The sequence below is a fragment of the Podarcis pityusensis genome (assembly GCF_964106645.2).
Source record: "Podarcis pityusensis genome assembly, chromosome: 11".
NCBI classification, from domain to species: Eukaryota; Metazoa; Chordata; class Lepidosauria; order Squamata; family Lacertidae; genus Podarcis; species Podarcis pityusensis.
This window is the reverse complement of record NC_138036.1, coordinates 14,736,703-14,763,695: the sequence shown is the minus strand read 5'-3', so window position 1 is coordinate 14,763,695 and position 26,993 is coordinate 14,736,703. Positions and strand designations below refer to the sequence as shown.

The 26,993-nt window shown below is 47.3% G+C and overlaps 1 protein-coding gene across 3 annotated transcripts in view; it reads right to left on the bottom strand.

Moving 5' to 3' along the window:
- NEDD4L (NEDD4 like E3 ubiquitin protein ligase) overlaps positions 1–20,034 on the bottom strand; it is a 255,186-nt gene extending 235,152 nt beyond the window's left edge. For 2 of the 3 annotated variants that reach the window (XM_080973417.1, XM_080973418.1), the window contains exon 1: positions 19,542–20,034. In XM_080973417.1, coding sequence (XP_080829543.1) covers positions 19,542–19,589 — 48 coding nt within the window. In that variant the 5' untranslated portion in view covers positions 19,590–20,034. The remainder of the gene's footprint in view (positions 1–19,541) is intronic. The other variant, XM_080973419.1, reaches the window with a different exon arrangement.
- Between the last annotated feature and the right edge of the window lie 6,959 nt (positions 20,035–26,993).

The following is a 26,993-nucleotide window of genomic DNA, read 5'->3' as shown; positions in this document are numbered from 1 at the left end:
GCAATCTGCCCTGAGCGTTTTAGGAGCACATGAGATGCAGTGTTCAACCGCAAAAAGCGGTTAAGTCGCTTTCCTGCCAACTCCCGTAGGGGTTCACACCACATTCACTCCAAATAATAAATAACTCCCAATTTACTGCAGTCACTCTAGCATGTGAACACTTCTATTTGCAATCATTTAACTTTTTTCATATATAAACTCTTGACTAAAATATATGAATGTATGATCTATCTGTGTGTCTGGGTTGCCTATGGAGCCCAAAAGCACCATGCACACTGACATTGTGCCTAGACACACAGAGAGAGAGAGAGAGAGAGAGAGAGAGAGAGAGAGAGAAACTGATCAGCTGCTGCTAAAAGAATACACACATAAAATAGGCAGAGTGTCCTGGGCTCACTGCTGGACAAAGAACTCAAACTACCAGTTCGATTTCTGCCCAAGACTTTAACGCTTAAACCAGACAGCGTTTGTGATGGCCACATTTTTAACAATAGTGATAATAAAACAACTCCCACCCATCCCCTCCAGTGTTCAAAATTCCCCGGTCGCCAGTGGTTTTTTTGCGACTGCCAACTGTTCACTTGTGACCAAGTGAAGAGGTTTTGTCGCCAGGTTTGGTGACTGACATCTCCACCATGTGGCTAGCTGGCACACAGCACCCTTTGCTGCCGCATGCCAAAAAGGTTTAAGGTGCCATTTGGAGACTAGCTTACGGTATATATCTGAGTTTCTAACGCTGATCCACTCAATTGTGGGGTGAAAATGACTGAAGTTGGTTCTAAAAGGGTAAAGGGACCCCTGACCATTAGGTCCAGTCGTGACCGACTCTGGGGTTGTGGAGCTAATCTCGCTTTATTGGCCGAGGGAGCTTCCGGGTCATGTGGCCAGCATGACTGAGCCGCTTCTGGCAAACCAGAGCAGTGCACGGAAATGCTGTTTACCTTCCCGCTGGAGCAGTACCTATTTATCTACTTGCACTTTGACGTGCTTTTGAACTGCTAGGTTGGCAGGAGCAGGGACCGAGCAACGGGAGCTCACCCCGTCGCAGGGATTCAAACCGCCGACCTTCTGATCGGCAAGTCCTAGGCTCTGCGGTTTAACCCACAGCGCCACCCGCGTCCCTTACGAAGTTGGTTGTATGGCTAAACAAAAATCCTTGGACTGAGCACTCTGCCCCATGCACAGGATATGATTTGCCACCTGGGTCTGATAGCTTGGCCTCTTTTACGAATGTGATGAAAAAGACCTTGGGTCTGAGATCCTGCAGAGACTGTTAGTCACTGCTGATCATTGGCCTTCAACAGATGGACTAGGGCTCACTTCTGGGTCGCAGCCTGACTTAAAGTGAGTCACAACAAACAGTGCTGGGCCAGATGGATAAATAGCCTGACCTGGAATAAACAAACTTCCTCTGTTCTTGGCATTATAGCACCGTCCCCTTTTCTTCTTTCTACTTATGGTACATCAGAGGCTTAAAACCACAACAGAGTTGGTTCTATTATATGCAGAGCATCCTGTTTTCAGGGTAAGAACTCAAACTAGATCCAGGAACTGCCAACCTTCGGTTCATGGGGAAGACTGGATCACAAGCAACTTTCCTCCTTCCCAAGTGGCCCTACCAAGATAGAATGGGGGATCTTATTTGACCCTAGCTTCACTTAACACAGAGATAAACTGTCTGCATCCAGACATGCTGCTAATAAGTACTATGGGAATGCCTGTTGTCTTTGTCAGGCATTCCCATAGTACTTATTAGGATCATGTCTGGATGCAGACAGTTTATCTCTGTGTTAAGTGAAGCTAGGATCAAATAACGCCCCCATTAGTTAAAGCTATGGTTTTCCCAGTAGTGATGTATGGAAGTGAGAGCTGGACCATAAAGAAGGCTGATCGCCGAAGAATTGATGCTTTTGAATTATGGTGCTGGAGGCGACTCTTGAGAGTCCCATGGACTGCAAGAAGATCAAACCTCTCCATTCTTAAGGAAATCAGCCCTGAGTGCTCACTGGAAGCACAGATCGTGAAGCTGAGGCTCCAATACTTTGGCCACCTCATGAGAAGAGAAGACTCCCTGGAAAAGACCCTGATGTTGGGAAAGATGGAGGGCACAAGGAGAAGGGGACGACAGAGGACGAGATGGTTGGACAGTGTTCTCGAAGCTACCAGCATGAGTTTGACCAAACTGCGGGAGGCAGTGGAAGACAGGAGTGCCTGGCATGTTCTGGTCCATGGGGTCACGAAGAGTCGGATACGACTAAACAACAACAACAACAACTATGGGAATTGAGCATGGACAAGTTTTCTGCTTATGTAATCCTCCTTTCTGCCTGGCACGGCTACAATGTGGACTTCAGAACCCTTTGCTTCGACTTCTAACTATTTTCTACATTTACTAGCACTGCCCAAATCAAGAATAATGGTTACCACTAGCTATCGTTTAGGAAAACGAGCCAGGAATGCCCACAATATTTTGTAGTTGGCTTGTTTTCCTAAACCTGGAATGAAGAATATAGGAAGCTGCGCTATACGGAATCAGACCATACAGTCCATCTAGTTCAGTGTTGTCTACACCAGGGTTTCCCAAACGTGGGTCCCCAGCTGTTGCTGGACTACAATTCCCATCATCCCTGACCACTGGTCAAAGGGATGATGGGAGCTGTAATCTAAAAACAGCTGGAGGCACAGGTTTGGGAAACCCTGGACTACATTAACCAGCAATAGCTCTCCAGGGTTGCAGAACAGAGGCATCCCCCAGCCCTACCGTACCTGGAGATGCCAGGAACTGCACCTCCTACATGCAAAAAGCAGGTGCTTTGCTACAGCCTACCAGATGTTGTAGGACTACCACACCCATCACGTGTATTCGTGTGTTGTGACTTTTAAGAATGTAACCCTGACAGCAGGCATCCCCTTATGTTTTATTATCTGCAAGCTGCGCTTGGAGCATTTCTATTGGTCTTTTGGCTGAAGAGCAGGATAAAAAAATCTCCAAATAAAATAATTTAGAATCCTCGACCATCTGGCATTTAGCTTGAGCAGATGGGAACTGGAGTCCGATAACAACTGGAGAGCCAAAGGTTCGTCACCCCGCCATACACCCAGAGTTAACATGAACCACTATTTGCCCAAGTTTGGACACAACTTCATTCAGTTGAAAATAGAAGCAAAACGACCTAATCTCCCTTTGCCTCTATTGGAGAGGAGAGGGAATGGAGGAAAAACAAATGTAACACTAAACCATTAAAAAAAATGTAGGGCCTTTGTGGTTTTGGTTTTGCATGTAACACTTAACCATGGTTTAGTGTTACATGTAAAACCAAACCACTAAGGTCCTGCATCTTTTTCATGTACATTTGCTTTGTACTGCTCTCGTGTACATTCTGGAAAGGCTTAAGGGCCACGTCCAAAACCTGCCTCCTGAAGCCAGAAAGCACATTCATTCCTCATGTGTCCAAAGTCAATGACCCTCCTACCATCTGAGCACAAAAGCTCCATGCACAGGAAGGTCTTGCTGCTGGGCAATTATTAGAATGGCTTATGAATCATTAGATGGTAGAGGCTGCCCTGCTTGCCTAGACAAAACAGTGACCGTACAGAAGTTAAGGCAGGACCTGAAAAGGGCTGATTTTACAAATTCAGGCCATAACTTAGAGACATTAGGAATAAATGTAATTGTTACAGAGTAGACCCAGATTAGAAGCTAACCAAGATTTTACTGTACACTGCACACATGCGGCTGGCAAGAAGCAAAAAGCTGATTACTCATTAAAAGCTGCCTTTGTAAAAATGCAGAATTGCTGTACTTCGGAGACAACTACAAAGTAGTAATTTTGTTATTATGTCTCAGCAAGTGAATAAACACTATTATACATAATCACTTGCATCCCTTGACACTTACAATTTTGCCATTTCCTTATTAAGCACATGTGACCAAAACGGATACACTCCCTCTCTCCCAAGAGGAGAATCTTGATTGTCGACTGAAAACTCAATCGGTTTATTATTTCCAAGCAAAAGTTAATGTCAAAGCTAGGGGATGGGGAAACATCACCCCACCATACAGGCGACAGCAGTTCTATAAACAACCTCCACACTGCAAAGCAAAGTGGGCATGGAAAACAGAGTTCAAACCTTAAACTGTAACATTTAGGATTCCCCTAAACAGAGGACTCAGCTCCATTAGCCAAAAAACAGCATTTTGAATGTGTTATAAACAAACAACAACAAATGGTGCTGGAGAGCAAAAAAAAGGGGGGGAGGGAATGTGTGTTTTTTCTTTTGTTAAAATGATTTACTTTCTGACTTATTTATAGCAGGTTTTTCCCTGTGTGTAGATCTACCCAGTCACTGACATGAAATTTATTACGGTCAGAGACCAACTTGAGAAACACAAATGGAACTACAATCCCAATAGCAAAGCAAACATTTAAAACAATATACAACAATGGATTTTAAGTTTAAAAGTGTGATAGGCATATAAACACACAAAAACTTTAAGATAGACTACCTTAGAGAAATGACCCAGAGTCACCCGTGGATCTGAGTTTGGGAATTTTCTTAACAAACTAGATTGAATCGTGGGATGGTCTGTGCCTACAGATCTGTGCGCAGAATCTGGCGACAATCCGGGTTGTCTTGCGGTCTTTGCCTAACAGGAGAAGAGCAAATTTTTGCTTTACCGGGAGGTCAGCAAGCCTCACCAGCAGGGGGTCAATGGTTTCTCTACGTGCCTCATTGGGACATCTAAAAAATATGTGTTCAGGGCTTCCTATATCCCCCAATAAAGGTAAAGGGACCCCTGACCATTAGGTCCAGTCATGACTGACTCTAGGGTTGGGGCGCTCATCTCGCTTTAAAGGCAGAGGGAGCCAGTGTACAGCTTCCGGGTCATGTGGCCAGTATGACTAACCTGCTTCAGGTGAACCAGAGCAGCGCACGGAAATGCCGTTTACCTTCCCGCTGGAGCAGTACCTATTTATCTACTTGCACTTTGTGCTTTCGAACTGCTAGGTTGGTAGGAGCAGACCCAGCAACAGGAGCTCACCCCGTCGCGGGGATTCGAACCGCTGACCTTCTGATCGGCAAGTCCTAGGCTCTGTGGTTTAACCTACAGCGCCACCCGCGTCCCTCCTATATCCCCCAATGGACAGGCGCAAATTCTCTAGTTATATAGGACTTTTTTAAAGGACCAGTGAGGGCAGAGCCGAGCTTCTGGCAATTGTAAAAGCCCTTCTACCCAGTCACTGTTTCCTTCATATCTTTTGCACTCTGAGAGTGACAATGGGGGTGGGGTAGGGAAAAGGCAGGCGGTGTCTCTCCAGGATAGCTTCTGATTGCAAGCATAATCTAGTCCAGCCGTTTCAAAATTTCCCCCCATGGACTGCTTGAAAACTGCTAAGGGTCTTGGCAGACTACTTAATGATTTCTCTGCCTACTGCACCAACTGTAAAGCACTGTGCTAGATGCTGAACGTTTTTTAAAAAAAAACTGAACCAAGATTAAATATCTTACTTCTAGCGTGCTATTAACTTCCCTGCTCATCCTCTCTACTTCTGTAAGTTACTGTGATGGCCTGGGATTCGGACTCGGATGCTGAACCTGAGGGATCCCAGCCTGCACAGGATTCCCCGCCTCCAGAACCAGCTGAGCCGGGGCTGGGGCATGAGCCTGAAGGGTCCTCACCTGTGCCGGATCCTCAGGAGCAGACACCAGCTGAGTCTGCTCTGGCTCTTGAGGTGATGGAGGACCCATTGCCTGCAGATGCTCCACTCTCAGCCCCGTCAGAGGAAGCTGAGGTTGCCTCTGGGTCCGGTAACCCTCCAGCCTCTCCTGAGCTGCAGAAGCTCAGGGCAGAGAGGCGGAGGGAACTAAGTTCCTGCAGGAGGAGTGCTCGCCTCCAGGCCAGGAGAGGCGAGTCACCTGTGGACCGGGGCCGCCCTATGCCTCGGGGCAGATAAAAGCCAGCCAGCCCCAGTCCCAGGATGCGGGAGCAACACTGTTGCTAGCCTGTTCCTGACGGCACCGTGTCCTGCTCGTCTGCCAGAGTTCCTGACCTTGCCCGACTCCTTGCCTTGGACCCCGCTTCTGCCTTGACGGACAGCCTACACACCACACCCTCGACCCCGGACTGGACACGGACCTCGCTGCAGGGTAACCCCCCCGGGACCAGCACAGTTACACCTCCATCACCAATTGCTTCTCGCTTCTTACCTGCTCACAGAGGACTCAAGTCCTCCTGGCTGCCGAGGTCAGCTTTGTCAGCTGGTTCCCCCAAAGCAAACATGCTGGCGAAGTAGCACCTAGCAGAACTGAACCCCAAATCCCGATCACCTGCTGAGATCACCCAGAGACAGGTGGGAGTGGTTTGGGCCTTGCATGCTATGTTGAACTCCCAGACAAGCCAAGATTGGCCCGCGGGCTGAAGGTTGCCCATCCCTGCCCAGTGTTAGAAACTCAGGTATATAAGCACTTTAAATCTAGGTAATGGCCACCACAACAGAATGTCTATTCCCCATGGGGTTGGACTAGATGACACTTGTGGTCCCTTCCATTGCTGCTATACTTCTACGATTCTATGATCTCAACTACATTGCTTGACTGTGGCTTCCTCTTACAACAATTCACTTGTCCCATTATGCAAGAAGGTGAAACACACACAGTGGAAATGGAATTAACTATGGACTAAGGCAGAGGTTTTTAAACTGTGGTCGCCAACCTACCACCCAGAAATCTCCACGTAGTCGCAATTGGACCTGCGGCAGTAGCAAAACGCGCCTGGCGCCTGGCTAATTTCTAACACTGTGATCCTGCCGTATTTTTTTTATGGCTGTGGTAGGCAGGAGGTTCTGGCATGAACCCCCTTGCGCACTTCATGGGGAATATATGCATCCCATCCACTCTTGACTGCTGACAAACCTGTGCAGGCCATAGATGTTCCCATGAAGAGCTAGGGAAATGGCTGCAATCTACAGGTATTCAGGCTTCTCCCACAGAGAAACAAGAGTCAGACAGTGGAGCTACAACCAGCCTGCAGGCCAATCCTGTTCTTGCTATTGATGTGGCAAGAGCACCACAATGCATACGACTTCTGTAGAATTCAGTTATAATCCTAGGCACCAGCATCAGGGCATTGCACATGTCAGGTACCTGAGGTTGCATCACAAAGCGGTTCAGAGATCATGTGGTACTATATACTGGTTTATTTCCTCATAGTCAGATCCCATCTTTCCTTCCAGCAGGTGCTCAGTGTGACTATACAAACAATCATAATAAGCAATGAGGTATCATTGCAACACATCAAATAAAACACAACGGCAACAAATCTGGATGCAACATAACCAGAGTGGCAGTGGAAGTATTAGTTACATCCAAAAGGCCTGGACAGACAGAAAGGGCTTTACCATACAGCTAAATATGGCCAATGTGATAGACAACCAAGCATCATTCATGCTGGAGTTTCATAAACCAGGAGGCCACCACCAAGAATGCCCTGCTCATGTTGCTGCCCAGATAGCAGCAGCTAATGTTTGGACAAGTAGGTTATGCACTGCTGATCGTAGTAGTCAGGTGGGGCAATTGTGAAGAAGGCACACCTTCAGGTACGTGGGTTCCTATTTGCTCAACTCTTGGTACCCGATAACCTTGAATCAGGCCCAGTTACTAACAGGCAGCCACTGTAGAGATTAGTTTAGTGGAGCCATATGGAAAACCCCCTTCACCATTGCAGACAGTAACTGGGCCTTCTGCACCAGCTGTAGCTTCTGAATAGTCTTCAAGGGCAGCTCCATGTAGAGCACAATGCAGTAATCTATCCAGGAGGTTATCAGCACATGGGTAAGCTGAGGACGAGGTGTCCCAGTCCAGGAATGGCCACAGGTCGTGAACTAGCTAGAGTTGGGCATAGACACTCATATCAACCTGACCTTCTTTACTCAAGGTGCAAGAATAGGCAGCAACTGATGCAAAAGGTCATTATCCTAGTGCAATGTCTGTCCTCCTGGCAATATTATGCTAGCAAGACGCAACACCCAGACTGTCAGAGCAACTCAAGAGAAGGCATCAGCTTCACTGCTGGTGAAGGAAGCCACACCACGAGAAGCTATGAACAAGTTAAAAATTAGGAGCGCGAAAAGGCAGCAGCATTTGCTGTCGCAGGTTGGGCTTCCCATGTTGTCCCATCCACCCTACATCCTGCGGTAAAGTGAACTTGCAGAGCTGCAATAAAAATTAGCTTCAATCAGAACAGAGCAGTTGTTAGCGTTCACTTCCTCTTGCAAAAATAAAATAAAAGTGACCTCACTTTCCCTTGCCTCTAAGGCCATATCTGGCAAGCACAGCCAATGTTGGGGTAACATAGCCAAGAAAAATAGTTGTGCTCTCTCATTTCTTTCTCTCTCCTTCCCACCACCCCTCCTTTTTTTAAAAGAGCTACTATAATAATAATATTTTATTATTTATACCCCGCCCATCTGGCTGGGTTTCCCCAGCCACTCTGGGCGGCTTCCAACAAAACACTAAAAACAATACGGTGTCAGACATTAAAAACTTCCCTAAACAATGCCGTCTTCAGTTGTCTTTTAAAAGTCAGATAGTTGTTTATTCCTTTGACATCTGATGGGAGGGCATTCCACAGGGTGGGTGCCACTACCGAGAAGGCCCTCTGCCTGGTTCCCTGTAACCTCACGTCTTGCAGTGAGGGAACCGCCAGAAGGCCCTCGGCGCTGGACCTCAGTGTCCGGCTGAATGATGGGGGTGGAGGCGCTCCTTCAGGTATACAGGACCGAGGCTGTTTAGGTCTCAAAAGGTCAGCACCAACACTTTGAATTGTGCTTGGAAACGTACTGGGAGCCAATGAAGATCTTTCAGGACCAGTGTTATATGGTCTCAGCAGTCTAGCTGCCGCATTCTGCATTTTTTAGGGATGCCAACCTAGCAGTTCGAAAGCATGCCAGTGCAAGCAGATACATAGGTACCACTCCAGCGGGAAGGTAAACAGTGTTTCCGTGCGCTGCTCTGGTTTCGGTCTTCCATTGTGCCAGAAGTGGCTTAGTCATGCTAGCTACATGATCTGGAAAAACTGTCTGTGGACAAACACCGGCTTCCTCAGCCTGTAAAGTGAGATGAGCACCGTAACCCCAGAGTCGTCTGCAACTGGACTTAACTGTCAGGGGTCCTTTACCTTTAACTATCATTTTGGAGAGAGAAATGTTAACCCAGACCTCCATGGGCTGGAGGGCAAGAAAGCAGCACCAGAAATGTTCCTCTGCATGTTACTGCTGATCTCACTGTGGAGGGCACCGCAAACAAAAGAGAGGCCACAGCAGCATGGAGCCATTTTTGAAAGCTGATTTGTTCCAGGTGAGGTTTTTATCCATCTAGCCCTGGGTTAATTCTTTCAACGAGCACCATCCATTTAAAGCACATCCAACACACGACTTCCCCCAATGTTTCCTGGGAGTTCCCCCCGAACAGAGATAAATTTCCCAGCACTCTTAACAGACCACAGTACCCAGGATTCTTTGGGGGAAGTCATGTGTGTTGGAAGTGCTTTACAGTCATACCTCGGGTTACAGACACTTCAGGTTGTGCTTTTTTGCGTTGCGCACCATGCCGAACCCAGAAATACCGGAACAGGTTACTTCCGGGTTCTGGTGCTCGTGCATGCGCAGAAGCACTAAATCGTGCTTTGCGCATGCACAGTAGCGCTGAATCACGACCCGCGTGTGTGCAGATGCGGCACTGCGGGTTGCGAACGTGCCTCCTGCACGGATCACATTCGCTACCTGAGTGTCCACTTTATTTGTATGGTGTGGATCTGCTATTGCAGTCCCAGGATTCTCGGGTACAGCATTTCCACATCACCTGCTATCCAAATCTCTGTTTGACAGCACCGCCATGGCATGGTTCCCAGAAGGCAACGAACCCCACAGTGCGGCCTCTGGAGGGCTGCCATTGCCGGGCGAATGTGACGCTGCCAATGAAAGGAAGGCTGGATTGGGACTGTGGTGTGAATTACTGAGGAGCAAGACTTTTCACTGCTCTACTGCTGTTCAAACTGGCACTGTAAAAAGCTCCACAATTGTTAGCTTTCCATTAGTAGTAGTAGTAGTAGTAGTAGTAGTAGTATTTATACCCCACCCATCTGGCTGGGTTTCCCCAGCCACTCTGGGCAGCTTAAAGTACATATAAAACATGATGAAACATCAAACATTAATAACTTTCCTAAACAGGGCTGCCTTCAGATGCCTTCTAAAAGTCAGAGAGTTATCCATTTCCTTGACATCTGATGGGAGGGCATTCCACAGGGCAGGTGCCACTACCGAGAAGGCCCTCTGCCTGGTTCCCTATAACCTCACTTCTCGCAGTGAAGGAACCGCCAGAAGACCCTAGGATTAGCCCACCTGCTCATAAATATATTTCTATTTTGTGATCAATATTCCATATTATAAGACCTGCCCTGCTTGGTCTCACCCGAAGGCTGTTCTTATGACAAGGGACAGAGAACTGTTTACTAGCCTGACACACAAACATCTCATCCCGTTCCTTTTAGGGGAGGACTAAGCTGAGTGGCAGAGGATGTGTTCTGCATGCAAAAGGTCCCAGGTTGAGCCACCAGCATCTCCAGTGGGAGACTGGGAAAGATCCCAGTCTGAAATCCTGGAAAGCTGAAGCCAGCCAGAGTATGTGTACTGAACTAGATGGTTTGATTAAAAAGGGAAATACAGAATTTTAGAGCTGAAGGGATCTCAAAGTTCACCTTAGCCTCACTATGAATCCAGAAGAAGAAGAAGAAGAAGACGAAGAAGACGAAGAAGACGAAGAAGAGTTTGGATTTGATATCCTGCCTTTCACTCCCTTTAAGGAGTCTCAAAGTGGCTAACATTCTCCTTTCCCTTCCTCCCCCACAACAAACACTCTGTGAGGTGAGTGGGGCTGAGAGACTTCAGAGAAGTGTGACTAGCCTATGGTCACAAAGACACTGGTGTCTGTTTTTTCTCTTGCATGTCCTAGAACAGGCCTACATGGAACCTTTACTACATAGGTGGCTAACATGCTGCCTTCCAGATGTTGTAGGATTTCAACTCCCATCATGCCCTGCCAATTTGACGAAGGATGATGGGATTGTAATCCAACAACATCTGGAGGACCACAAGTTCCCCTCTGTCATGCCCATCTCCTAAAAGCACTTGAGCAAACCATCACATCTTCAGCTAGAAAGAGCCCTGGCAGAACAGAAGCAAGGAATTCAATGCAGGAAAGCCTCTCTCAACCTCTTATACTTCAGAATACAATGGAAAGCTGGCTAAATGAACAGCTGGAGCAACAGCAGAAGGATTCGGCTAATTCAGAGTCAATAAATCCAAGAAGCATGCTGGTTTATCATCAGATTACAGGACACCCACTGGATTTTGCTTTAGGCAATCCAAGGTGGAATTAAGACGTTGCATGATCAAAAACACAGGGCCGTTGCCTAAAAACCAGCCATGTGTCAAAAGACATTTTAGGGGCGAATACAATTTATAGCACATCTTATTACTAAGGCTGCGGAGCAGGCTGGGGCAGGACATAGGGGAAGCTGCACTAGAGTCTAGACTAGGGGTTGGCAACCTAAGGCTCATGGACCCCCGCTGCCCGCTTGGGGACACCCACCACCTGCTAAACCAACATGGAGCAGAGCGGGGACCACCTTCCACAACGCTGGCCGGCTTCCCATTGGCTGCAGGAAGGTCCTGCAGCCAATGGGAAGCTGCGCACACCTCCTCCACGCCGGAAATAGTGTTTGTGTGCACTCCAGCACATGGCAGCATTTACAGGACCGTGAACCAGCCCAAGCCACAAAAACTTTGCCAACCCCTGGTCTAGACATAATGCGGGAAGGCAAAGAGATGCTGTTTTGCAAGTTGGTGCCTATTTTCTTGCGACATTTTCTCCTGCCTTCAGAAGTAACCAGGATCGCACATGCAACGAACCTCTTCGCAAAACACGCACTGATAGATTTCCTCCCGTCTCCATCACAGTTCTGTGAATGCTTTCCCCCCCTCTGCCTCATGCATAAAAAATATTTTGCATTTTTTAATTTTTTAAAAAATCATCTTATTCTGGGAATTATGAACTAAGCAGCCCTCTGCATTCCACCCACACAAACACACACATTGTTCAATCTGGTTAGAACAAAATGGCGCAGCTGCTGTTTGATTGCAATGAACATTCACCCCATTCACTGAAATATGCATCGTGAATGCTTCAGTCGCTGAAGTTTACCCTCTCGGGGTGCTCCATCATGCCTACTTTTGTGCTGGCGAGACAAGAGAATTTTCAGAAGATTAGCTCATAGCTATCAAGACGAGGAGCATCAGTGCTCAGTACCTATTGGTCATATTTGCACTCTGCCTTTCCTATAAGGCACGGGTAGCCAACCTGTGGCCCTTCAGATCTTGCTGGACTACAGCTCCCATGATCCTCCAGCCCCCATCTGCCCCAGCCAGCATCACCAGTGGTCTGGGATGACGGGAGTTGTAGTCCAGCAACACCTGCAGGGCCATGGGTTCCTCACACCTGGTGCAAGCTGACTCGCTATAAGACAGCTTCCTATGGCCCTAGCAAGGCTGTGAAGCAGCTTGGGCTCTGAGTGACAGGCTCAAGGTTGAGTGACAGGCTCAAGCTCACACCATATTGTTTTATGTCATTGGAGGGAGAAGAACCCTAGCATTGTTCTCTCTTGGGAGAGTGGTTTGTTGTTTTTAAAGTACATTCATACCTTGGACCCCGAATGCCTTGTGAGTCGAACGTTTTGGCTCCCGAATGCCGCAAACCCGGACGTGAGTGTTCTGGTTTGCGAAACTTCTTTGTAACCCGAACGTCCAACGTGGGTTCCGCGGGTTCCAATCAGAAGCTGCGCCTTGGTTTCTGAATGTTTTGGAAGTCGAACGGACTTCCAGAACGGATTCCATTCAACCTCCGAGGTACCACTGTAATTGCCTTTTTCTTGGGCTCCATGATCACTGCAGATGGTGACAGCAGCCACGAAATTAAAAGATGCCTGCTTCTTGGGAGAAAAGCAATGACAAACCTAGACAGCACCTTAAAAGGCAGAGACATCACCTTGCCAACAAAGGTCCGTATAGTTAAAGCTATGGTTTTCCCAGTAGTTATGTATGGAAGTGAGAGCTGGACCATAAAGAAGGCCGATCGCCAAAGAATGGATGCTTTTGAATTATGGTGCTGGAAGAGACTCTTGAGACTGCAAGAAGATCTGCAAGAAGATCAAACCTCTCCATTCTGAAGGAAATCAGCCCTGAGTGCTCACTGGAAGGACAGATCCTGAAGCTGAGGCTCCAATACTTTGGCCACCTCATGAGAAGAGAAGACTCCCTGGAAAAGACCCTGATGTTGGGAAAGATGGAGGGCACAAGGAGAAGGGGACAACAGAGGATGAGATGGTTGGACAGTGTTCTTGAAGCTACCAGCATGAGTTTGACCAAACTGTGGGAGGCAGTGGAAGACAGGAGTGCCTGGCGTGCTCTGGTCCATGGGGTCACGAAGAGCCGGACACGACTAAACAACAACAACAGTTCCCACTGATTTGACTGCCAAAGGATGAGCCCTGTTCACTGCAGACAATTCTGGGGCATCTTCTCCAAGATTTCTAGAACTTGATTAACTATAGACCCCGTAGAAAACTCAAAGAGAAATTTAATCAACAACAACATTTCCTACCATCTCTACATCTTTCAGAAGCAGTGGGCAAGCTGTCCTTCAAGAGGTTGGCCCACAGTTACTGATCTTCAAATTGTGGAACCCCAGTGAGAGCCCCAGGGTTTTCCACAACAGTTTGAAAGCCACTAATTTATTTTTATTTTTTAAGTTGACAAAGTAATGGTTATTAGCAATCACCACCAACCCACCCCTCTCCTCCCTGTAAATTATCTCCCCAGAAAAGCAGTCAACTCCACTCCCGATTTATACTCCAGACAGACTTTCTGGTTAATGTTTTTCCATTTGCAGTTTTCACCCTTGTTCCTAAAAGCGATAAATTCCCAGGAGGAAATTCTGCTGTAGAAGATTCAGAGTCTTAATTGCCTTCAAGGTGCCACAAGACTCTTGGCTGTGTCTCCCAAGGGCAGCCAACACCTCTCTTGTACTGACTTACTCCAAGCAAAGGGCTGATAAGACATGTTTCCTTTTGCACTGAGCATGAATTTGACTTCTGGCAAACATCCCTGAATATAAATACATCCTATTCTCTCACCAAAAAAAGCCCAAAAACATACTGGGGGAAGGGAGGGAGACACAGAGAAGCCTGCATTCCATCATAACAATCCCATAAACCACCTTTGGTGCAACCAATTGTCTCTGAGCTCACAATACTTTCAGCCTCTCGGTTTGAAACAGATGCACTTGGGCAGATAGATGCAGGCTCTGTTTATACCAGCAGCATTCAAACTGTGTCCTCTGGAAGCCTAGTCGCCATTCCTAAGCAAGAAGATCAGCCATGCAGATGAAAGTTCTCAACAGAAATCTCTCTTTCTCTCTCTCTCTCTCTCTCTCTCTCACACACACACACACACACACCCCTGCAGTACACAATTACAAAAGACACATTCTAGGTGTGCTCTCTCAGCCTGCAGACAGCAACAGCAAAGTCCATGAGATATGCAGCACATGCACTGACCACTGCCCTAGAATGCTATCCCAAATCCTGGACTGCATAGGGATTCAGAAGATGATGTGCAAGGGACAAAATCAATGTAAACAGAGCTGCCTCAACGCAAGGGAGCCTGAAGCCACCAATTTACATAGCCAGTTATCATGGGAGACAAATCCCCGATTCAGACATCAATTTAATTCCGTTAGCATTCCATTCAGGCGTGATGCCAAAGAACGATCGCACTTCAGGTAATTTTCAGGAGATCAGTAAGTGTTTCTGACTTCTATCGGCTTAACGAAAACGAAAAGCCTCCCCACCCAAAAAAAAAAAAAAAAAGGCTAATGAAAATATTAAAAAGGAGGAGGAGGAGGTTTGTTATGTGAAAGGATCTGTGTGAAAGCTCCAGTTCTGGGACTGAAAACAATACATTTTGGGGGGTGGGGAGGCAACTTTTTCCTGAGCCACGATTCTGCGCATGGATTCAGTCAATGGAACTCTGGTTCTAGTGGAAACCAAATACCGTATTTTTTGCTCTATAAGACTCACTTTTCCCTTCCTAAAAAGTAAGGGGAAATGTGTGTGCGTCTTATGGAGCGAATGCAGGCTGCACAGCTATCACAGAAGCCAGAACAGGAAGAGGGATTGCTGCTTTCACTGTGCAGCGATCCCTCTTGCTGTTCTGGCTTCTGGGATTCAGAATATTTTTTTTCTTGTTTTCCTCCTCCAAAAACAGGGTGCGTCTTGTGGTCTGGTGCATCTTATAGAGCGGAAAAACACGGTGGATCCCTCCAAGCCTCAGGTCTCCCAACCCTGGTTCTATATAGCAGCTTTTGCCAACCTGATGTACATCAGAAGTTTTGGACCACAACTCCCATCAACCTCAGCCACCACACACATACCCTCTATACTGACTAACTCACTCCCGGCATATACGCTTCTGCAAGGCTGAAACAGGGTTAGTCGAGGCTTACCGTTTACAGCAGATGCACCGCATTACACCGGTTCTTTTGTCAAGAACCATTGATTTTGCCCAGGTTTCCTGAACAGCTTCAGAATTTCAACCTCTGATGTACCCACTAATGATATAGAACCCCACAGAAACTCTGAAGGATGTACCCGAGTCTCAGTCCCTTACATAAGGATTACAGTCGCCAAAACAGAACGACTAGTTGCCATTTGGGGTCCAGATGGCTCGAAAGTCGTATTTTTTTAATACGGCTTTTCGGGTCCTGAAATTCATTCCGATTGCGCAGATAAAGTACAACAGATAGAATTCCACAGGATGTGTTGCTAGTATATGGAAAGCTGTCAAGAACCGAGGATTTCCAGGCATGCACCTCCAGACAGTGGAGACATCAGGAGCCAACCTGGAGCCCGGGCATCTTCAAAATGTTCCTAGCACCTGGCAAACTTTGAATGATGGCGACTGGTATTCAGAAGAAATACCAGCCTCTGTCTATGCATCATGGCTAGTAGCCTTATCTCCCATGAATTTGTTCAATCTTCTTTTAAAGCCATCTAAGTTGGCAACCCCAGGGAGGCAGATTTGGCTTGGGGGCTTCCAGCTGCCGACCTCCATCTAAAAAGGCATCCAGTGGCCCTAATGCCAGCAATTGTTTAGGACAGGCGACAGGCTTCCTCTTCAGAACCACTGAGTCTTAAACTAGACTCTGATCTTGCACAAAAGGTCCATGTACAATTTAATAGCGCTTGAACTTTTATCTGCTGTGATTTTTACTGCCTTGGCCATTATGGCTAATAATATAACACCAGGGAATTTGGATGCGGAATTGCGTTGGCATTATCTGCAGAGCAGCAACACCCAAAAGGCTCCTGCAAGATTATACGTTAGCAGAAGCAATCTTTGCCCTCCAGATTGGGCACATAAAAAGCTGATTAGATAACTTTTTTTTAAGGACCAAGGACTGAGTGCCAAGCACCAACCACTGGAATTTTATATATGCAACAAAATATGCTTGATCACACTCAATTTCATGTCCCTCCGCACATGAAACTGAGAAAACATTATGCCCAGCTAAATCTGCAACCACCAGACTTTAAGAACCACTATCAACCTACCTGCACTTTGAGGCCACCATCGAAATCCCTACGCACATGTCTACCTGCAAAAACACTAAGAGCCAGATTGGCATAGTATTTGGAGCATCAGGGTAGGACCTGGGCCCAAATCCCCATTGATTACAATGGGACACCATCCCAGTGTCTTTTCTATCCAGTATCTACATTCTTCATGGGCCTCCTCCATGAGAGGTCTTGCGGATAGCAACACAAGAACGGGCCTTTTCTGTGGTGGCTCCCCGTTTGTGGAATGCTCTCCCCAGGGAGGTTTGGCTGGCACCGTCATTACATATCTTTAGGCACCAGGAGAAAATGTTCCTCAAGACCCTGAGCCCTATCTTGGCTGGGGAGGGCGGGGTATAAATAAAAAATTACTATTATTATTATTATTATTAGACTAGCTGTTTGGCTGATTAACTTTCTATGGCATTTTAAATTTATTGGGTTTACTGGTTTGTTTTGCTTTTGTTTTATTATGTATTTTGTGTTTCCATTTTCTATTTTTATGTTGTGAGCCAGCCTGGCATCTTCTGCTACAGGGCACTATACAAATTTAATTAATAATTATAGTAATAATAATGCATTCCCAGGTGTCTTCCTCACAAAAACCACCCCAACACCCAAGCAGTACCTGTTCCTATTAATTTTGTTGCCGTGTTAGTTTCACAGTTCTGAGAAGGCAAAGTTGTCACCCAACCCTCTCGCCCTACTGGATTTACGTTTCAGCAAACAAACTGCAGCTTACAAATCTCCCCCCCATGATCTTGTGGTCCCTTCCAACCTGAGGGTGTGTAAACATACCTCCACTATCAGCTTTTTAGAATCATAGGATCGTAGAGTTCGAAGGGACCCTGTGGGTCATCTAGTCCAACCCCCTGCAATGCAGGAATCTTTTGCCCAACGTGGGGCTTGAACTCGCAGCCCCTGATATTCAGAGCCTCATGCTCTAGCAAGTGAGCTATCCCAGCTTGGCCTGATCATTCTTTTTTTTTTCTTTTCAAAATACACCCACGCTTTCCTACTGCACATCTGGAAATGCACATTGCCTGGGAGACGGAAGATGTGCAGATGTGAGCAGCTTCTGCCTTCACCTACACAGACTGGAAAGGGAGCAACGAGAAGAGGTGGGAAAAGAAGTAAGCAAAGCGAGCACAATATTGCTCCCTATTGATTGGTAAGGGGGAGGAGCAAGGAAACCAGCGCCAAGTCTTCTGCATGTACACACACACACACAAGCACTCCTGTTTCCTTGGCTCACGATTCTTGCCTGCCATTCCTCTGTTCCCAGTCTCTGTTCCAGCCCCGAATTCACTCCCTCCATGGCATGTCACTCACTGGTGTGGTGATTTAATAAGCTTGCATTGGGTTCTCACTGCCACCAAACAAAGCCCCTTTCCTAGATCTACCCCACAATATATCAATGGTGGTTTTTTGTTTTAAAGCAAAAGCTTAGACAGTACACTAATGGAAGGACAGAATCATTTATCCCTCCGTTTGCTCATCTCCCATGTGCGCATGGGCATCCAAATTCACACAACCATCGCAAAACACGGGTTGTGGCACATCTGGGTGGCAACACTTGCTTCGCCAACCAAAAAGCGCTCTATAAATGCCCATGTCAACAATACCTGCTGCGGAAGACTAAATGGGTCGACCGGGAAGCATTTCTGTGCAATTGCTGGTACAAGCCGTTCTTCCTGGGAAAGCCCATATACTTAGTTCACATGCACACGCGCACACACACATGTCCATCGTTTCTTTCATATGATTCATTAAGTACACCAGCTTCCTTAGAGGAAGAGAGTTCCTGGAAAAGAGGAGATTTAAACTATGAGGGACATTTCTCTCTCCGATTTGCACACGTGCTGTAGGAAGCACACAGCCTTCCAAGTCCTCCCGGCTCATCTCAAGGGAAACAATGGAAAAGATGCTACTCCTCTCCCACCTCGCAATTCACCTACCTGTGCAGTCATAAAGAGGCCGCTCACCTGGCTCGCCACCCGCCCCTTTCCTTCCCAGCTTTCACTCCAAAGCCCCTGGCTTTGCTAGGAAGCAGAACCTGTTATTGACAAAGGACCATGCAGCAAGCCCCGTTCTAACTCTGCACTTCGCATTTTATTTATTTATTTTGCATTTTTTATTTGGGAGGGCTGGCTTCATCCAGAGTGGGGGGCGGGGAGTGCAGAGCTCGTCGGAGGGAAACCCCCACGGGACCTCCTGTCCCTCCCCCCCCCCCCCCACTCCTGGCTTTGCATTTCCACACCGCTCCCAACCGGAGGAACTGGAGCTCAAAGACTTTCGCTCCCAGCAGCTTTGTTGGCAAGATACCACCCTGATCCCCCAATCGAGATGATGCGATAACAAGCTTTCGTTCAAGTCACAATATCTCTTTGGAGAAAGGGAAACACGCATTTCTCTTTCTCCCCCCCCCCCACCTCGTCTACAGTGCCCATGCAATGCTTTTTTTGCAGGGCAACCTCTGCCCATGCAATGCTCTGGTGTGTTTTTTTTGCAAGGCAACCTCAGCCACAGAAAATCCTTCGTTGCCCCCTTTCCTCTCCTGCCCCCCACCCTGGTTTCCTCCCCCTCTTCTCCCCACCCAATTTGCAAAAAAAGAGAGAGAAAGGGCGGGGGTGGGGGGAAGGGACGACTTCCCTGTTTTGCAAACCGGAATGCAAAGCGGGCAGGGACAAAGAGTGCTGGGGAGACGCTCCAAAACATGACACGCACATCACATATATATACACACACACACCCCGGAAACACGCGTGCATCGCTCAGCCCCGCTCTCTCTCTCTCCCGGCGCCCGGCTTACCTCTTCTTCCGAAAGTCCATAGACCGGCTCCACCAACCCAGTCGCCATGGATCCGGAGGGCTGCGGAGGAGAGGGCCCCTCGGGCAGCGAGGCGAAAGCCGGCCAACGAAAGGAAAGCAGCGGCGGAGCGGGTGTCCCTGCAAGGCAGGCGATGCACCACCAAGCACGACAAGAGGAGCAGCAGCCGCGGAGCTTTCTCTCTCCCAGCAAGAGTCAGGCGGCCAGATCCAGGTGGGGCGGGGGCTGGGGAAAGTGCGGCTTTCCTTTTCCCGGCCACCCACAAGAGAGGGAAGGAGGACGTGGGAGCGCGGGGTGCAAATATGCAGCTGTTTCTCCTCTTCCACCCGAGCTGCGGGAGTGGTGGGAGGAAGCGACGGAACCAGCGGGGACTCGAACCCGCGACCTGAAGGTTCCCCTCCTTCCTGCTTCTGCGCCCGGGCTTGGAACGGTTCTATTGCAGCCGCTGGCGAGCCGCGCGCAATCAAGAGCGGAATAAAAAACCCCTTTCCTTGAGCTCCGGAGCTAAGAGAAAGCAGGGGGCGGAGCTCCCAAGCAAGTCGCGGAGGGGGGGGGCGGGCAGAGAGCCCCGCCCAGGCCAATCGAAAGCGCTATCAATAATGAGAGGCGGAGCTTGGAGGAACCAGTGGGGTAGGTTGCCTCGTTTCCCACCCCCAACTACTGTACAGCTCTCTCTTTTAGATTTCTTCTGTTTTTCCCTTCTGGAGAGTTTGGGCTCGCGACGGTTCAAAGGAAGGAAAAGGTGGCAAGGGATGGAATGCAAAGCTCTGGGCTGCGGGGGAGGGGAAGGTGCGGGGTTTGAAGATCGGAAGGCGTGGGATACATTTCCAAATTTTGCACTTTTGGTAAGATTGTTGCCCGGATACTATACTATCTACCTATCTATCTATCTAAAAATTATTAGATTTTTAAAATTAGATTTTCCACAATGATAACAAAGCAGAATGATACACAAAAACAGAAAAATATAAAGAAAAATACATCAATGAACGAAAAAAAAGAACAATAAACAGATAAACAATAACAACAATCTTAATTCTTTACAAATCCAACCTTTTAAACAACTTGGTTGACTTCCTCTAGTCCCTCCCTTCTGAGTTTCCTTGTAGTTGAAGGTAACAGCTTTCCAGTATCCTTATTAAACTAAAACAATTTCCAATTATAGTCCATCTTATTCACATTTCTTAATATTCTAAATCCCATTTATTTCATTATAACTTAGTTTAATCCTAGGCCTATTTGTTCCCGGATACAATATAAATGTGCATCTGAGAAACATGGTTAGGCTCCCCTCCTGTAAACGGGGGTCGTGCGGGCGTTTTGCTTTGTTCTTAAGTAGAAGCAGCAATTGCTGCTTCATTTTTTTATTGTTGCGTGTCCTTTATTTACACGAGCACACGGTTTCTCATTCCAACACGCGCGCGCGCGCGCCCTCGGTACACATACAGCGCACGTTCGGCTTCCCGAGGCGGACTCCGGAGGAGAAGGCGCCTCCCAACGGCCACGATGAGGAATTGCAAGCTCTAGCTCCGGAAAGGTGAAATTCTCTCATTTTTTCTAAAGGAAAATTAATGCAAAACCAGATAGGTGTAATAATGATTATAAAAAAAGCAAGTAATTTGGGCTGATCTAGGAGGGCTCTCTTTTGTTTTTAAGCTTTGGGCTCTGTGGGGCTGTGTTTGCACGGCATTTTTATCAGGTCGGCAAATCTCTTCGGTTCGGTTTAAAACACCTTGTTCCTCCTGTGCTCCGATGTTTGAGTTAGAAACAAAGAAGGATGGTGTTTGAACGACAAACAAGTTCTGCTGCCGTGTGTTTGTTTTTCAGTCTGTTAAAACACTTTTATTCACAATATTCATTGGGCCAACAAAACCTTTATTTTGGATACACGCTCGCATTGCGGTGTACACTGCAAACACCTTCACTGATCACTAACTTTCAGGAATCTCATTGTCATGCTTTTGTTTGAGGTTGACTGCACTGAGATTATACGTGGGAAGAAGGAGGGAGCACAATGACATTTATTTCTTTTTTGCGGGAAACTGGATTCCAAAAGCACCAGAGAGCAAAACTGGTGATTCATCCCTATTATAGAAAGCAATTTCCTCACCCTTTCTAAAAACCAGGGATGGGAAGCTTCTGTGTCCTGTTCTCCAAACAGGAATGGAACAGAAGGGTGTTACAAACCCATCCCCCTTTCAAGATATCTTTGTCTGTCTTGAGAGACAATGCAGTGCACCTCCAGGGGTGGTGTCAAACCACTGGAGAATCACAGCTCCTGCTGTGGCTGCAGACTAACCCATAACTACTGCCTCCCACATTGTTTTTGCTGCATTTGCAGGACCAAAGTGACCACTCTGGGGCACAAGCCTAGGCAGTGTGCATGGAGGTCTTGGGATTCCCAACAAGAACCCCCTCTCGGCATCACTGATGTGCTCCAAAGGAAAGCAGGGCAATACATTTGACACCTGAAGGAATTGGCACAAGGCACCATCCAGCCTGTTGTCTTTGTCCATGGAGTTTGGGGAAATTGGGAAAGGGGTACGACAAGGCTGTATATTGTCTCCCTGCTTATTTAACTTATATGCAGAATTCATCATGCAAAAGGCTGGGCTGGATGAATCCCAAGCCGGAATCAAGATTGCCGGAAGAAATATCAACAACCTCAGATATGCAGATGACACAACCTTGATGGCAGAAAGTGAGGAGGAGTTAAAGAACCTTTTAATGAGGCCGAAAGAGGAGAGCGCAAAATATGGTCTGAAGCTCAACATCAAAAAAGCTAAGATCATGGGCACTGGTTCCATCACCTTCTGGCAAATAGAAGGGGAAGAAATGGAGGCAGTGAGAGACTTTGCTTTCTTGGGCTCCATGATCACTGCAGATGGTGACAGTAGCCACGAAATTAAAAGACGCCTTTTGTGGTGTAGTGGTTGAGAGTGGTGAACTCGTAATCTGGGGAATCGGGTTCGATTCACCGCTCCTCCACATGCAGCTGCTGGGTGACCTTGGGCCAGTCACACTTCTCTGAAGTCTCTCAGCCTCACTCACCTCACAGAGTGTTTGTTGTGGGGGAGGAAGGGAAAGGAGAATGTTAGCCGCTTTGAGACTCCTTAAAGGGAGTGAAAGGCAGGATATCAAATCCAAACTCTTCTTCTTCTTCTTCTTCTTGGGAGAAAAGCAATGACAAACCTAGACAGCATCTTAAAAAGCAGAGACGTCACCTTGCCGACAAAGGTCCGTATAGTTAAAGCTATGGTTTTCCCAGTAGTGATGTATGGAAGTGAGAGCTGGACCATAAAGAAGGCTGATCGCCGAAGAATTGATGCTTTTGAATTATGGTGTTGGAGGAGACTCTTGAGAGTCCCATGGACTGCAAGAAGATCAAACCTATCCATTCTGAAGGAAATCAGCCCTGAGTTCTCACTGGAAGGACAGATCGTGAAGCTGAGGCTCCAATACTTTGGCCACCTCATGAGAAGAGAAGACTCCCTGGAAAAGACCCTGATGTTGGGAAAAGCACAAGGAGAAGGGAACGACAGAGGGCGAGATGGTTGGACAGTGTTCTTGAAGCTACCAACATGAGTTTGACCAAACTGCGGGAGGCAGTGGAAGACAGGAGTGCCTGGTGTGCTCTGGTGCATGGGGTCACGAAGAGTCGGACACAACTAAATGACTAAACAACAACCATACAACCACTTTAAGGACTCCACTCCAGATTTGTGTAGAGTTTACTCTTTAACCTATTCTTCTCCCAAAGATTGGTGAGCTAAAAGCATTTGCCTTACTGTTAGATAACTCGAGGTCTTTAACGAGCCTCAGGTCGGTGATGCACTAGGTATGGAGGACCTGCAGTTGGAGTCAAAGTCCCACCAGCCCTAGAGAACATGGCCAATGACCAGGGATGATGGAAGCTGAGTGGCTGCAGGTTGCCTATCCCAGACATAACATGAGAAGAGCTTTACTGAATAACATCCCCTTTCCCACAGCATCCAGCACATTGACTCTGAAATACGCAAGCAGAGAGCAAGAGCCATCATCTTCCCCCTAATGAATTTGCATTTCTATTTATAACTGCCATGGGTTAACACTGCAATCCTACACCTGCTAAGCCTCACTGAACACAATGGAACTTACTTCTGAGTAGACATGCTAAATATTGTGCTTTGAGCTGGCAGCTAAACCTGCCCTTTGTCAACTTGTCTAATCTCTTTTTAAAGCTATTTAAAATAGCCCTAAAGCCTATAAGTTCATTGTGCTTTGTTTCAACAAATGCTTCCTTTTAACTGACTTGTTGACACTGGTTTCTAGTATTATGAATGAGTGTAAGAGAGAGAGTTTATTTTTCTTCACACTGCATATTTTTGTATATCTATTTCACGTCCCCACTCAGGCTACACTCCTATTATGCACTTACCTGAGAGTAAAGCCCCATTTGATACAGTGGGATTTAACTTCCAAGTAAACATGCCCAAGATAAGAACATAAGAAGAGCCTGTTGGATCAGGCCAATGGCCTGAATAGTCCAGCATCCTATTCTTAAAGTGGCCAGCAAGATGACTATAGGAAACCCTCAAGCACATGAGCACTTTTCCCTCCTGCAGTTCCCAGCAATGGTACTCAGAAGTTACTGCCTGCCACCAAAAGGCATACTTTTCTTCTCCCTTCCTCAATCTCTTCCCCAGCTAAGGTTTATGTAACCCAGGTGAAAGGGACATGGGTGGCACTGTGGTCTAAACCACTGAGCCTCTTGGGCTAGCTGATCAGAAGGTTGGCAGTTTGAATCCCTGTAACGGGGTGAGCTCCTGTTGCTCTGTCCTAGCTCCTGCCAAGCTAGCAGTTTGAAAGCACAGCAGTGCAAGTAGATAAATAGGTACCACTGTGGTGGGAAGGTAAATGATGTTTCTGTGCACTCTGGTTTCCATCACGGTGTCCCATTGCACCAGAAGCGGTTTAGTCATGCTGGCCAAGTGTCCCAGAAAGCTGTCTGTGGACAAACACTGGCTCCCTCGGCCTGAAGGCGAGATGACTGGACTTAACCATCCAGGGGTCCTTTACCTTTACCTTACCTATGTAATCCAGGTAAGACAAAAGGAACAGACTTCAGTATGAGGCAGATATTCTCGGTGTGTTTCAGTGGCATAGCAACCTCCACCGGAGCCTGGGACAGAGCTTTTTTAAAGAGATCGCCCAAAGTTGTTGAGCTTTGGTTAGGAGAGCCACCAAAATTGTGTCACTGTGCAGCTCCAGTGCCACCCTTCAACCTCCTAGCCCCAGCCCCTGCCTTCCTACACTACTGGTGTGTTCACATTCCTGCCTTAGAGTGCAGTGAAGCTGTTTTCCCCAGTGTGTTTTCCAGCCTTCCCCCCTCCAGCTGCTCACATCAGCATGACTTCCTTAGTGTCAGATTTGGTTCTGTTTCTGTTCACACCAGGGGTGTTGCCAGGATGGTGCCACAATTTAAGGAGGATACAGAAAAGCTGGAACGTGTGCAGAGGAGGGCGACCAAGATGAACAAGGGTCTTGGAAACCAAGCGTTATGAGCAATGGTTGAGCGAGCTGAGTATGTTTAGCCTGGCAAAGAAAACACTGAGAGGAGATAGGATAGCTGAGAATGGAGCAAGCTTGTTTTCTCCTGCTCTAGAGTCTAGGACCTGAACCAATTATTTCAAGTTACAAGAAAAGAGATTCTGACTAAACATCAGGAAGACCATTGTGACGGTAAGTGCTGCTCAACAGTGCAACAGGAAGTGGTGGACTCTCCTTCCTTGGAGGTTTTTAAGTAGAGTTTAGATAGCCATCTGTCATGGATGCTTCAGCTGAGATTCCTGCATTTCAGGGGGTTGGACTAGATGGCCCTTGGGGTACCTTCCAACTGTACGATCCACAGCTTGGCAAAGTTCATGACAATATGAACAGCACTGGAATAAAAAAGAGAAATGGTGTGTGGCTTGCTTGTCACCCAAGAGAAATGGAAGCCTGTCAATTGAAAAGCTGAATTTCATAGCTATTGATAGACATGCTTCCATGAATTAGCCTGTTTTTTTTAATTTTGCGTTTGAAGGGTAAGAATGTGACGATTCACCAAAACCACAGAGAGGCTGAAAGAGAGAAGCGCATGATTGCTTCACATATAGACATAGGGAGAGGCAAGGAGGGAGAGACACAGTTTCTCTGTTGTCCCTCACCCCATTTCCCAATGTCCTCTGTAACAGGATGGGATAGAATTTCCTGCAGAGAGGTGGAATGTCTCTGACTGATGAATGGGTCTATGATACAAATGCAGAAAAATTAGCTCTCTCTTGCACACACCAGCTGGGTGATTGGCTGGCTGGTGCCTCAGCACCTCATTCATCACAGAGATCACTGGTTTATTTTCTTGCTGGGACTACATGCATAATTCCTCTTTAGATATTATATTTAGGGTAATGGATGGCGCTGGAGTGAATACAGGCCCGCCGTTGCCTTGTGCGGCACTGCTGACATCCACGCTGGTGATTGATGGCAGGTCTGCGAGGACCTCGGGTGACTTGCATCCTTTCCTTCACCAGAAGCCCATTAAGTATTCACAGTTTCCAGGCAGAAATCAGATGGGATATAAACTCCAGGGGAGTAAACAAGCACCATGAAGCATGCGGGAAGTACAGAGGTGACATGTCTGTCCAGAGTTCGCTCTGAGGATGACCCTTCTTGTGAGAGAGACAGCGGAACTGCAGCCCTGTTTATTTCTGCTCCTTCTCTCCCTTTGACCATGATCTCCTCCTGGACAGACTTGGTGGGATGGACTTTATTACAGTGGTTCCATTCTGTCCTGAACCCTGGCATACCTGGTGGTCAGTCCTGATAGCACACACACAGTCCCAATGGCATAGTCATCGGGAATAGTCAGACAGTCCAAACAGCCAGGTCCAATACAATGAGCAACGTCCAAAGTACAATCCGTAAGGTCAGGTTTCTGCCGCTGCAGAAGATCCAGGTTGGGAACACCTGTCAGGGACTGTGCTGAGTGTTGGGGTGCTGCCATGCTGTTGTTGGTATGCTGCCAGGAGTCGGGGGCAATTGGCAGGCCCCCAGTTGGCTCCGGACGATCACCGGTCTCCCGTGGAACAGCATCAGTCAGTCAGCGACACGAGCCTCAGATACGTTTAGAGACCCGTGCACGCTCTGTCAACAGAGTGTGTAAATCTCCACAATGGAAGAGGCGGACAGAACGATGTGCAAGCATAACATACAGCATTTTATTCAGCATAGTTCAGGAACAAAGGAAAACATGTCTGCTTGCCTTCGTGTCCAGCAAAACAGCAGTATAGCAAAAGCAACATACAACAGAAGTTCCCAGTGAGTGCTGGAAGTAAACACGCATGTGACACACAACAGCCTGTTCCCTTTTAAGGTGGAATGGAACTATATCCTAACACTGAGGAGGGATGGTGG